Source organism: Mastigoproctus giganteus, chromosome 2 (assembly GCF_048544385.1).
Source record: "Mastigoproctus giganteus isolate SK-2022 chromosome 2, ASM4854438v1, whole genome shotgun sequence".
In the NCBI taxonomy this organism is placed as follows: Eukaryota; Metazoa; Arthropoda; class Arachnida; order Uropygi; family Thelyphonidae; genus Mastigoproctus; species Mastigoproctus giganteus.
In genome coordinates this window covers 161,208,031-161,221,075 of record NC_143576.1, presented here as the reverse complement: position 1 = coordinate 161,221,075, position 13,045 = coordinate 161,208,031, and the positions used below count along the sequence as shown (strand labels likewise).

The 13,045-nt window shown below is 36.7% G+C and overlaps 1 protein-coding gene across 1 annotated transcript in view; it reads left to right on the top strand.

The window, feature by feature from the left end:
* LOC150089708 (carboxypeptidase E-like) overlaps nucleotides 1-13,045 on the top strand; it is a 116,647-nt gene that overhangs the window by 80,798 nt on the left and 22,804 nt on the right. The window contains exon 6 of the mRNA XM_090368749.1: nucleotides 3,362-3,501. Coding sequence (XP_090224875.1) covers nucleotides 3,362-3,501 — 140 coding nt within the window. The remainder of the gene's footprint in view (nucleotides 1-3,361; nucleotides 3,502-13,045) is intronic.

Below are 13,045 nucleotides of genomic sequence, written 5' to 3'. Positions count from 1 at the left end.
TTCATGGATTGATATTAATAGTGGAGTCTGATAGGGTATGGTACTGGGCCCATTGTTGTTTTCTGTACATATTAATGACACTCATGGGGGTATGTATATCAGGCTTAATATCTAAGTTTGCTGGTCATATAAAGGTTAATAAAAGTAATCAATGCATACTCCTAAACAGGACCCAAGTCTTGTTTCATATTCAGTTAGTTGAGAATGAAAAAGATCTAGGGGTAATTGGGCAGTCTGACATTAAGTTATTTGAGTAGTGCATGCAGACTGTTAAAACAGCCCATGGGATTTTGTTAATCATGTATAGGAATTTTGCCAGCAAGCACAAGAAGCTGATTGTCCTGTTGTATAAGGACAATGGTTAAAAAAATAAATAAATTATAAATTTTCTGTTTATAATCTCCTCTTCTTAACATAGGATGATTACATGTGTCTAGAGTATTTCACAAGAGAGACACTACAATAAAAGAATGTCACTATATTTAGCAGTTGTGCAGGCTTGAAACACGGCCAACTCAAAAGCGCATCGGAATGTACCGTCACATTTAATCACCAAGCTGTGATTAAGCTGGATCTACTGCTTACAGGTTTGGAAGCTTCATTTTTAGGAAAGATATAGCTGTTTTGGATTGGGTGCAGAGAAGAGCAACAAGATTAGTGAAGCACAAAAGGGTACTCTTACCAAGAAAGAATTGAGGTGTTCTGTAAATTACAGCATCCGGCAACTAAGCAGCTGCAAGGAGATCTTATTTATATGTTTGAGGCTTTAAATAGATTGAGTAAAACTAGATAAAAATAGATTGAGTAAAACTTTACTTTTTTTCAGATGACACATACAAGAGGAACATATATTTAAATTGGAAAAGAATGGTTACATGATATATGTGTGAAAATTTGATTTATGCCAAAGATTAATTGATCATTGGAACAAATTTCTATCTGGTGTTACAGAAGTGGATAGTTTGAATAAATTGAAAGGGGGATTATACAAGGTATCAGAAAGGATGGACAAATGAAATAAGTAGGGGTTTTTTTTTTTTTTTTTGATGCTGTTGCTGTATAAGCTTGCTTTGCCGCTATTAATACTAATATTAAGAGGAGGAATTTCAAAGAAGCATTCTATATAAGAAATTGCAAAAGAGAAAACAATACTTATATCTGTTGAAAGAAAATGATTAAGTCCAATAAACTTATACAGGTAAAAATCGATGAGCAAGAACTCCAGTTGAGATGCTACCTCAGGAAAACTAGATCCTGTCCAAGTGCATCCTGTTGCACACCATATATACAAGTAGAATCTGCAGAGGTGAATCCTCCATGATGTGTTTCCTGCACTTCGTACTTGTTTGGAGAGGTCTGGGTTGAGTCCTGTCATAGACCAGAGGAATTTCTAAGCCTCTTGAATTGGGGCTATAATTAGCCAATCTCAGGCAGCAGGTGTAAGTTCCCCCATGAGTTATTCCAGGTTTTTCAGTCCAAACAACAAGCAGATTGGTCCATGAATACATACACATTTCTACAGACATAATACACAATGGTGCAGTATGGGCTAAGTCACTAATGTGACTTAGACCTTATTATGCCTGAAACCCAACAACATGATGAAAGCACTGCTTATCCAACAAGTCACAGAGAGACGACATGAATATTTTTCAAAATATCCAAATCAAATGAATGGGCAGTATGTAAAATGTACAGAAATGAAATGTTCCCAGTTCGTGCATAAATGTTATTATTTGTGCTCTTTTTTTTTTTTTTTTTGTTATTAAATAAATAATTTTTTTATTTATATTACAGAACAACCAAATGAGGTCAGAGAAGTTCTCAAGATAGAGAGAATACAAGAATATTACTGTATTTTGAGTCACACAGGCTTGAATCACAACCACTTGAGTGGCTGTGGGTTCTAGCCTGTAACTGTAATAATTCATTCTGTCTGTCCATCCATCCATCTGTCTCAGGGACCTTCTCAAACCATTCCAGTAATCTCGACTTGATTTTTCAATCAACCAGGATCAATTTTACCTATTGTATACGAACCTTATCTTTCTTTAGCTATCAGCATATCTTATGTTGCTACCAGCTTCCTGTTCCTTTTTTCTTTAATTTTTAATTATATTTCATTTTATTTCATAGAAAGAACTTTAATCATATAAGATACATTAAGTATATCCTGCTGTTCACTCATTATTTCAGTGGATTTCTCTACTTTGTTTAATTAACTGGGATATTTTAATTGGAATATTAAACCTTGCTTTCTGAATTTGTCTTACAGTTTTACTGAATATTAACTTAACTTTATCTCTGTCTTATTGTTACAGTTGTCTTGAAAATGATGCTCGCAGTTGTTCTGGAATGTATACTCTGTATTTTAGGCTTGATTGTTTGAGCAAACTAGATGCTGATGGCATCCTTGGTTTACAGTCTTGCTTAGGTGCATTTTGTTTCACTTTAAGATACAATAAACCTAATTAATTAGCCAAAAATTTCACAAGTTAAAGTGTACTTCATTTATCTATTTATTGGTATTGCTTAGTCTCACTGGCTTAGTGCCTTGAAGGGTTTGTAAAGGTAGGGTACTTGCGTGTACCTAGGAACCTTACAGTAAAGATCATACAATATATCTTTCATACAAAACTCAAACTATTATATTAGGGCCACCCATTATTCTAATATTTACCCGTATATGTATTTTGTCTTTAAATTGCATGAGTTCTCTGGTCGATTTGCCTGTTTTGTTGGATTAAAAAAACCCCACTGGGGTAAAAGTCTTGCTATCTACACCTGAGCTTGACTAACTCGGCCATGGAGTGAAAAAAGCTCATTAAAGTTACTTGAATCATCGACGGAAGTTGAACCCGGGCCTTTTCCGCCTGGTGTGGGGAGGACGGTGACAATATCACTGTGCTACTTGCACAGACATATCTTTCATACAACATGTTTACTAGTTATCTAGAGCAAACTCTCCAGTTTAATAGAAAATAATCTGAGTAAATCAAATAATGAAATCGTGCTCTAGCTGTATATTTAAACAGATGTTTTGCTTTCACTCTTAAAAAGAATGCAGGTTAAAACACAGAAAGAAGTAACCATTATGATGGGTGGTTAGGACTCATTATTGAAAACAAGTGAGTATTCACTATTATCACTATAATAACTTTCTGCATTTCTGAAGCTGTAAGTGCAAATGAATGTTATAGTTAGATTCATCCCCTATGGCCAAATGGTCAGTAAGTCTAAAATACCATTTTATTTCTATTACATATAAAAAATTACTTTTCATTATTTTTTAAAAATATATTTGTGAATATGTTTCTGAATTTTTTATTTGTATTTTATTATTTATTGTTTTTAATTTTAGGGATGCAAGATTTTAATTACCTTGGGTCTAATGACTTTGAAATCACACTTGAGCTAGGATGCAACAAATACCCTCCTGCTAGCCAGTTACAGAAGGAATGGGATAATAATCGTGATGCTCTTGTAAATTATTTGTGGCAGGTATTGTAGTAACTTTACATAAACTGAGGTCTTTTTTCATAGGTTGCATTGCTATTGCATGGGAGTAACTGATTGTGCAATTACTCCCAGGTCTTTTTCATTTTCTACCACCCTAAGTGTAGTACAGTACATTGCCAAAAATTGGCCATTTTTAAGATTTGATTTTTTCCCCACATCCTTGGGAAAATTGTTTCTCTAAATTTGATTCATAGAACCAATTTGTTATATTTTAATGTTTTGGTATATTTATATTTTAATTTTAAGCTAAAGTTAAATAACATTTAACTTAATGTTTATGTTAGCTTGCTTCTCCACTATGCATTCTATGTTTGGTGCTCCTCAGATTTTTGATTTCGTAAGTAAATGCTGTGGTCTTATGAATTCATAACAGAAAGTGTGCCAGTGGCCAAACTGAGTCTAAGTAATAGTAATAGCAATAGAGGCATGTGATGCAAGAAAGCAAGCATATGAGCTTATGTAGCATCAGCCAAAAAAAAAAATAAAAAAATTACATAACCATTCCCTCTAAATGTTTGTCCAGTTCCTCCTTAAATTTATTTAAGCTATCAACTTCCACAACAACAGATGTAAGTTTGTTCCAGCAATTAACCACCCACTGGCTAAAGTCAAATTTCCGCATATCTATTCTACAACTGTCTTTCCTCAATTTGAATTTATGCCCGCTTAGGTTCATAATCTGAGCAAGTGGAAGAATCCAATCAGAATTCAGTGTGCTCAACCCGTTCAAGGCCTTATACGCCTCAATCAGATCACCTCGCAGGTGCCTAGTCTCCAGCTGCTGCAATTTGCAGAACTTAAGCTTCTCTTGGTAAGAGGATCCCTTCATTCCCCTCACCAATCTTGTTGCCCTTTTCTGTACACGCTCAAGCAAATCTACATCCTTCCTAAAATGAGGCCTCCAGACCTGTACGCAGTACTCAAGGCATGGCTTGACCATTGCCCTTATACAAAGGTTTAATCACCTCATTTCCCTGCTAGCAAAATTCCTGTATTGACACAACCCCATGACCTGCTCTGGCAGCCTGTCTGCACTGTCAGAAAACTTCATATCTGATTGTGCAATTACTCCCAGGTCTTTTTCATTTTCTACTACCCTAAGTGTAGTACCACACAGCTGGTATGTTTCTCTGGGGTTACTTCTATCCATGGCACCTCCGTAGCCAGGTGGGCAGGAGCAGCAGTGCATAGCACGCGCTTCTTGATTAGACCGGGGTTCGTGCCCATGACCACCAAATACGGAGGGTGCGGAAAGGTCAGGGAATGACCACCGCATATCCCCGGAGCAATATGGCCTTAGTTGCTAATGCTCCTAAAAACCAAATAACAACAACAACAACTTCTACCCATATGCAGTACTTTGCATTTGTCAATGTTAAACTTCAACCCATTCAAGTTCTGACATTTCATTGGATTGAATCAGCACACAATCACCTTGATAGTACAATGTTGTTAAAACTGCACTAATACCACTGTCTTGAAAAAAAATGAAACCTACTTTATGCAGGCCAGTTATTGACTTTTGAAAGACCTCTTTGGCTTTGATGATGGCCATGCCTTTAGAGATTCATAGTAATTCTATAGTGGCTACAGTCAGCGAGAGTTTTCTGCTGTTAGATTATTGTTCTTTATCAATAAAGTTGTAGCACATTATTATTATTATTTATTTTTTTATTTTATTATTTTTTTAAGAAGACCTTTTCTCCTTATGGGATTTCTTTTTCCACCCCATGACAATTACTGGTACCAAGTGCGAGGGGTGGTTGGTTATGTTCAGTTACTGTTGTTATTATTATTATTACTGTTGATCGAGGAACTCTGACTATCCTACAGGTGTTCAGAATGGGCTTTCCAGTTCCATGTAAGTGTTCTCTGGGAGGCTTCTTGCTGCTAGGTTCTTATGGAGGCTCTTTGACACCATGCTGGTGGTTGATACAGTGATCAGGTGACACTGATGGTCATTACTTGTTCCTTATGCCACATTTCTTTGAGTTCCTTTCTCAGGTCTGTGCACTTCCCAGTCATTTCCTTGTAGATTTTCTGGAGGTTGCTGGTTTTGGGCACATCCATGTTGATCAGGTAGATAACCATATCCTTCTCGTTGATGAGGGTAATGTCTGGTCTGTTGTATGGGATTGTCTTGTATGTTATTATAGTGTTCTATATAATATTGGTGTAAATACACCATAGAAAACTCTTAAACGAAAAAACTACGTTTGTAATTTGAAGGGCATCATTTTATCTTTTTTTTTTTTTTTTTTTTTTGATTTGATAGTTGTTGGCGCATCGGCTTCTGTGGCCATATTGCACCTCCCAAGGTTTTTGCAGTACTTTGATCCAAGCCCGAGGCGGGAATCGAACCCGGCACCTTTGGGTTGCCGGGCAGGTACTTTACCCATCATTTTATCTGTATCTCATATTGTGCTCCTCCTTCACGAGTTGCCATGATTGCACTACCTCAAATAAGTAATGTTTCTCTAAAAGAGAAGACTATTGTTATTTATTCTTGGTGGGACTTGGCACTGTTTCAAAGCTTGTTGGCCCTTCATCGGTGGGTGGGCAGGCACCCTGGTATTGCAGACATGACAATCCAGTTGTGAAGATAATCACACAATATGAGAGATGCCAGAAGGTGTACATAATAATGTTTAAGTGAAGATTGATGCAAAAAAGCATCATATGTTTAAGAGTAAATATTCTGTATAATATTGGTGTAAATACACCATAGAAAACTCTTAAACGAAAAAACGTTTTTTCGTTTAAGAGTTTTCTATGGTGTATTTGATTTTGACATTTGATTAAACATTTGATTTTGTTTGTAATGAGTTTCATTTTTGGTCCCACATTGCCCGCAAAACCTTGGAAGTAATCAACCGATCAAAACAAGTGTTTGAAGACAATGCAGAAACCTCGCATGTCATTGGCTGCATATTGTGACCATCAAAGCCTCGTATATTATGATTCTCCTGAAAAGTAGTCATTTTCAACGTACGAGGTTTTGATTGAATGCCAACGATATATGTATTATTCAGAAAAGTAAGAAATTCTGAAAACCAACTTACTTCGTGTCTGAAGCTTTCCAGATAAATGATTTAATGCCTCTTATTATGTTTCCAGAGATTATGACTAAGACTCTGTATTCTGATTAAAATGTTTTATAATGTATTTTCTTCTCGAGCCTGTTTTTTTGTATTGATAGTATTTTGATAGCTGTAGAACACTTTCCTACAGCCACAAAAGTAGCCGGAAAATTGTCTGTGTCAATTGTGTATGTATGCGTGGGGGGATGGAATCTATAAAATAAAATGAAAGGCTATATTTTTATTCCTATTGGGTTGTCCATAAAAATATCCGAAGTTATATATGCAATTCTAGTTATTTATTTTTTTATCTTAGTTATTTTATTTAAAGGTAACATTACCAAGTGATTTTGCAGGTAATCTAATCATTCTTGTAACTTAATTGTGCCTGAGTTTCTTGTTTCCAAATTTTGACCAATGAAATTTTGGCCAGAAAGGATAAAAAAAAAAACAAAAAAAACCCAACTTTTTAAAAAATAAATTTTTGTTTTTTAAGATGTGGCTCCATACTTGGACACAGTATTGTTTGTTTGGCCTTACAATTGCCTTTTAGGGTAGGATTATGACCTCCTTACCTCTACAAGCAAGAGTTTGATAAATCATTGATGCATTCCTTGCTGCCTATTTACACTGATCCGAGAACATCGATCCAACCATATTGTAACTCTCAAATAGTAATAGCTATATAGTGGAAGAAAGCCACAGGCTTTTGCTGCTCTGGCTGGAAAGAAAAACAAATAGATAAGAAAATACCAATTATTTGCTTCCCTCCTCACATAGGTAACTAAATTTAATAAAATTTAATTCAATTTTATAATATTATATATTATATGCTATTATATAATATTTATAATAAACTAAATTTTAGTAAATAAATTTAATGAATTTGAGGTGCTGGTGAAGACATCAAAGGCAGATATTGTTGAGATATCAGAGACATGGTGTCACACAGAGACAAGTAATGCAGAATTGAAATTTGGGGAATACAATGTGTACAGATAGGATAGAAAGGGAGGAAAGGTCATGTTAGTTAGTTAAGAAACAAAATCTAAGTAAGTGCATCCAGTTCACATGGGTGGACACTGCAGTGTTGATTCAGTTCAGTGTGACATAAGCACTGGGAAAGCAAAGTCGAGAGTAGGAGTGTGTTATTGGCCTAATCACTCTAATGAGTACAAAAAACAACCCTGCAGAGAAATAAGAGTGGGCCAGTAAATCAGATTGTCTTATACTGAGGGATTTTAACTTCCTAGATATACACTGGAACTTGTGGGTTAGTCGCTCACACACACACACACTAGCAAGACTTTTGTGGATTTATTGGATGATTGTTTTCTACAGCAGCATGTTTGAGAGGCAACCAGAGGGAGTAATACTCTTGATCTGATTATCAGCAGTGATTATTCATGCATTAAGAATTTGCAGAAAAGGAACCACTAGGTGGCAGTGACCACAGTGTACATACCGATGTGGGATTTACTCAAAGATAAAGCTACCATCAGGGGTAAAGGGAAGGGTTTTTTCTGTCGTAAAGATGACTACAATTGTCTCATACAGTTTTTAAATTCTGTACGGTGGGACCAACTGATGATGTTACCAACAGCAAATTCTAAATGGGAAGCTTTCAAGGAATTAATCTTGGAAGTTACTAGGCTTTTCATACCAACAAAGAAATATTGTTCAAGATTTAGACCTAAATGGATGTCAGATAAACTAATTAGACATGCAAAATGCAAAGAAAAACAGTAACAACTGTTTTTCATAAGTAAAGAAGTAAGAAGTCTTTACTTATGTAAATTCTAGAAGGAAGGTGATGAATCAGATTGGTCCACTTGATATCAGTGGTGCAATTGTTGGTGATTCTGCTCAGGTAGCTGACAAACTGAATGAGTACATTCATTTATATTCACATATGAGTAGTAAGTTATTCAGGGAGGAGAATGTCAGAGGTGCATTAAAATCTGGCAGACCTAAATGATTTTGTAATAACTGAGAGCAAAGTAGAGTAGAAATTGTTGATGTTAAACATAAGGAATGCACCTGGACGTAAGCAGGACCTTAGCCATGATTATGAGGGCATCCCTAGACTTGGTGGAGGTCCTCGCAGACTTGAGATGTGCAAATGTTTTCTAAATTCACAAAGGGAGGATGAAAGGTAACATGAATAATTACAGACCTGTTAGTTTAACTTCTGTTCTAGGGAAAATGATGAAGTCACTTGTCAAAGAAGCACTGCAGGATCATCTAGACAAGACTGCAAAGGGGAAGTCTTGTCTGACCAATCTGATTGGATACTATGGTGTGGTCACGAAGGAACTAGATGCAACAAATAATTTTGATATCATATACTTATTTCGGCAAAGTTTGGACAGTCTGTTACAGCCAAATCCTCTGCTTGCACCTTCACGATGGTGGGACTGTTAGTAATCCTGGGTATAACCTCCGTGCACAAGCACTGTGGGTGACCACGCAGGTGTAAACCAATGTAAGCATGGGTTGAGGTGTGGCGCCCACAGCACATGGAGGAATGCCGCCCCTCTGTGTTACCAGGCAATACTAGGTGGTAGATGACTCTCATCAACCGGTGCAATACCACCACTTTGCTTATTGCAGTCTTCAAGTGGTGGAACCCATGTTTAGCCTCTAGAGCTAAGTTCCGGCCAACCCTTCCCTATCTCTTCCATCATGCAGTATGATTGATGACTTTTGAGGTTATGATGAACATCATGGCGAGATCCAATCTTCCTTACATTTCGAGGGTACAGCTCTAAAATGGTGTTCGCAGGCTGGCCACTAGTTAGTGCACCGGACCAAACCTATTGGTAACTCTCAGGAGGCTTCCGAATTACTAATGTATAATCTTGCTACCTATACTCTGCCAGATATTGACTGGAAGGAGTGCGAATAGTGTGTATGCAGGGGGGGGGGCATTGTCGAGGACAAGTTATGTCAAGAATCTGGGTATATTCTTACCATGTGTACACTATATCCAAAAATTTCATTACTTCATTCAGAATGGCCCACCCCACTTTTTCTTACTATTGAATACACCATGAATTGTCAAACTAATAGAGTAAGCTTATCTGCAAAAAAAAGATCTAAATCTCCGAAACACTTCCTAGTTCATTTCACAAATATACATGGTCTCAATTCTAATCTCAATGATGTCCATTTCCACTTGCAGTCTGCCAAACCCCATGTACTTTTTCTGACAGAATCTCATTTATCGGTTGATTCAACTACTGCTCATCTCAGTTGCCCAAATTATTTGCTGTACGATTCCTTTCGCCACAAAGGTGGTACTTGTGCATATGTCCATTCATGTGCATATGTCCGTTCCGATATTCCCTGTCAGTGACTTGGTAATTTGGAATCTCCTCTCTTCGACCTTCTTTGGCTTAAAACCTCTATACATTATTGTGTCAAATTCATCTGTTGTCTCTACTGTTCTCCCAACTCCACTAATCACTAGGAGCTCTTTGACTTCCTCTCTTTGCAACTTGACTTTCTCCAGTCCAACTTTCCTAACAGTGAGGTAATTTTCCTTGGTGATTTTAATGTTCACAACTCCAGCTGGCTTCCGTTTTCTAGTCACACTGACCCAGCTGGTCGAGTTGCTGAGGCTTTTGCAATTAATAATGACCTTGCACAGATTGTTCATTTACCTACAAGAATAGTAGACAATCCTAACCATACAGCCAACACGCTTGATCATTTTCTCACAAACAACCCTTCTAAGTACACGTTCGAAGTGAGTTGTCCCTTAGGCACCTTAGATCACAACTTGGTGATTGTCTCTTCTTCAATGGAGCCTTTCATCATCATCAGCCATTTTCAATCCACTGCAGGATGAAGGCCTCTCCAGCAACTTTCCAGTTCCTTCTATTTTGAGCACTGGCCATCCATTTACTACCCACAAACTCATGAATTTCATCTATCCATCTCTGCCTTTGTCTTCCAGGTTTTCTTCTATCTCCTCTTGGGTACTATTCTGTTATTTTCTTAGTCCATCTGTCATCATGTCTTCAAGCTATGTGTCCTGCCCAAGACCAGTTTAGTTCTTTAGTTTTGCTAAGAATGCTCTTTACTTGAGTTTGCTGCCTAATCCATGTGTTTCTCTTCTTATCTAACAGTCTCATTCCCAATATAATTCGTTCCATTCTTTGCTGTGTAGTTCTCAGCTTCTCTTCCATTCTTTTGGTGAGTGCCCAAGTTTCACTTCCATAAGTCATGGTGGGGAGTATACATTGGTTCATTATTTTACGTTTCAGACATACTGGGATATTGCTCTTCAGTATGTAACTATATTTCCTGAATGCTGTCCATCCAAAATTTATTCTTCTCTTGACTTCCAGCCATTTATCATTATTACAGCTAATAACTTGTCCCAGATAAGTATATGACTCCACCTTTTCAATTACTGCTCCTTCAATCATTATTTCCCTTTCTGTGGCATACTTGTTTATCATTACTTTTGTTTTAGCCATATTCATCTTTAGTCCAAAATCCTTACTAACTGGGCATAACTGATTAAGATTTTCCTCTAATTCTTTGGGATCGTGGCTTATGGTCACAGTGTCATCTGCAAATCGTAAATGGTTTAGGTACTCTCCATTCACATTGACTCCTTTCTGCGACCAGTCTAATCTTCTGAAAGCTTCCTCAAGTAAACAGCAGTAAACAGTTTCGGAGATATTGTGTCTCCTTGTTGAACTCCTTTCTCAATTTTAAATTTCCTACTGTCTTTGTCTAGTCTAATAAAGGAGGTAGCATTCTCATATATTTTCTTCAAAATCATAATATATAGGGTATCTATGCCTTGTCTTTCCAGTGCCCAAAACATTGTCTTATGCTGTATGAAGTCAAATGACTTTTCATAATCCACAAATGCTAGGCATAATGGTGTTTTATATTTGTTTGCTTTATCCATTAGCTGTGATATTACGTAAAGGTGATCCATAGTTGAGAATCCTGTCCTAAAGCCAGCTTGTTCTTTCAGTTGATTCTCATCAAGTATTCTTTCTAATTTGTAAGTAATGACCCTTGTGAACAACTTGTAGACGTGGGATAACAAGCTAATTGGTCTTTAATTTCCAATTTCTGATTTATCTCCTTTTTTTTTCAGCAAAACTATGATTGCATTATTCCACTGATTAGGTGTCACACCTTTTCTAATGCACTTTGTGAAGAGCCTTGCTAGTTTTTGTGTTATGTCTCCTCCTCCCAATTTTAACAACTCTACAGTAACTTCATCTTCCCCAGGGGCTTTCTGATTCTTCATCTTCTTCAATGCATGTTCTACCTCATCAGGAAGAAGAAGAATAGGTATGCCGTATATGTTGCTAATTTGCAATCCATCTTCCCCACTGCTGGCATCATTCCCTTGCTCCTTGTATAATTCTCTATAGTAGTTTTCTGCTATTTGAATTATGCCTTCTCTGCTGTTTATAAGTACACCATGGCTGTTCTTCAGTTTCAGTATCATTTGTATTTCTGTATTACTGCTCCTGGCTGCTGATTTAAATCCTTTGTTTTCCCTTAATGCTTGTTCTACTTTTCTTGTGTTAAATCTTCTTATGTCCTCTCTGAGTCTCTTTCTAATGGCTTTGCATAACTCAGTATAGTCAATTTTTTCCTTGTCAGTGTTTATCTTGCTCTTCATTTTTCGCCTTTTTTTTTTTTTTTTGGAATTTTTTCTTTTTGGATTTCTTTTTCCCTATAGGTTTCTTGGACTTTATCACTTTCAGAAAGTTGTAATATTCCTTGTCGATTTCTTGGTCCTGAGCTGTCTGCAGAAGCTCAAACTTGTTCTTAAGTTCCAGTACATACTGCTTTTCTCCTCTTCTGTTATCTCAAAGACCTTTGTATTATTTACTCGAGTCAGTTTTTTCCTTTCCTATATCATTGTGATATAGGAAATCTGTGATCACTTCCAAAATTTACCTTATTCAGGACGGTAACATCATTCACAATATATCTTCTGTTAGTGAGGATGAAGTTGAGTTCATTAGTTGTTAATCCATTTGGACTCTTCCATGTCCACTTTCTGTTCACCCTTTTCTTGAAAAAGTGATCATTACTGACAATCCTTGAGATTCTGCAAATTCCACAAATCTTTTGCCTCTTTCATTTCTTTCACCAATTCCAAAATTTCCTATAGTTCCCCTTTCTGTGCTGTTTTGTCTTTTTCCAACCTTAGCATTGAAGTCCCCCATAATAATAGTAGTGCGTTTTCTGCTCATCTAGAAGACTCTCAGTTTCGGTGTACATTTCTTCAACCTCTTCATCATCATGGCTCGATGTTGGTGCATAAATCATTATAACCTGTAGCTTGTACCTCTTAGAAATCTTAAAGTATTAGTCTTGACACCCTTGGTGATGTACTTTTGAATTCCAAAAGGTTGTTTTTTAAATCTTTATGGAACAGAAACCCAACTCCACCTTCA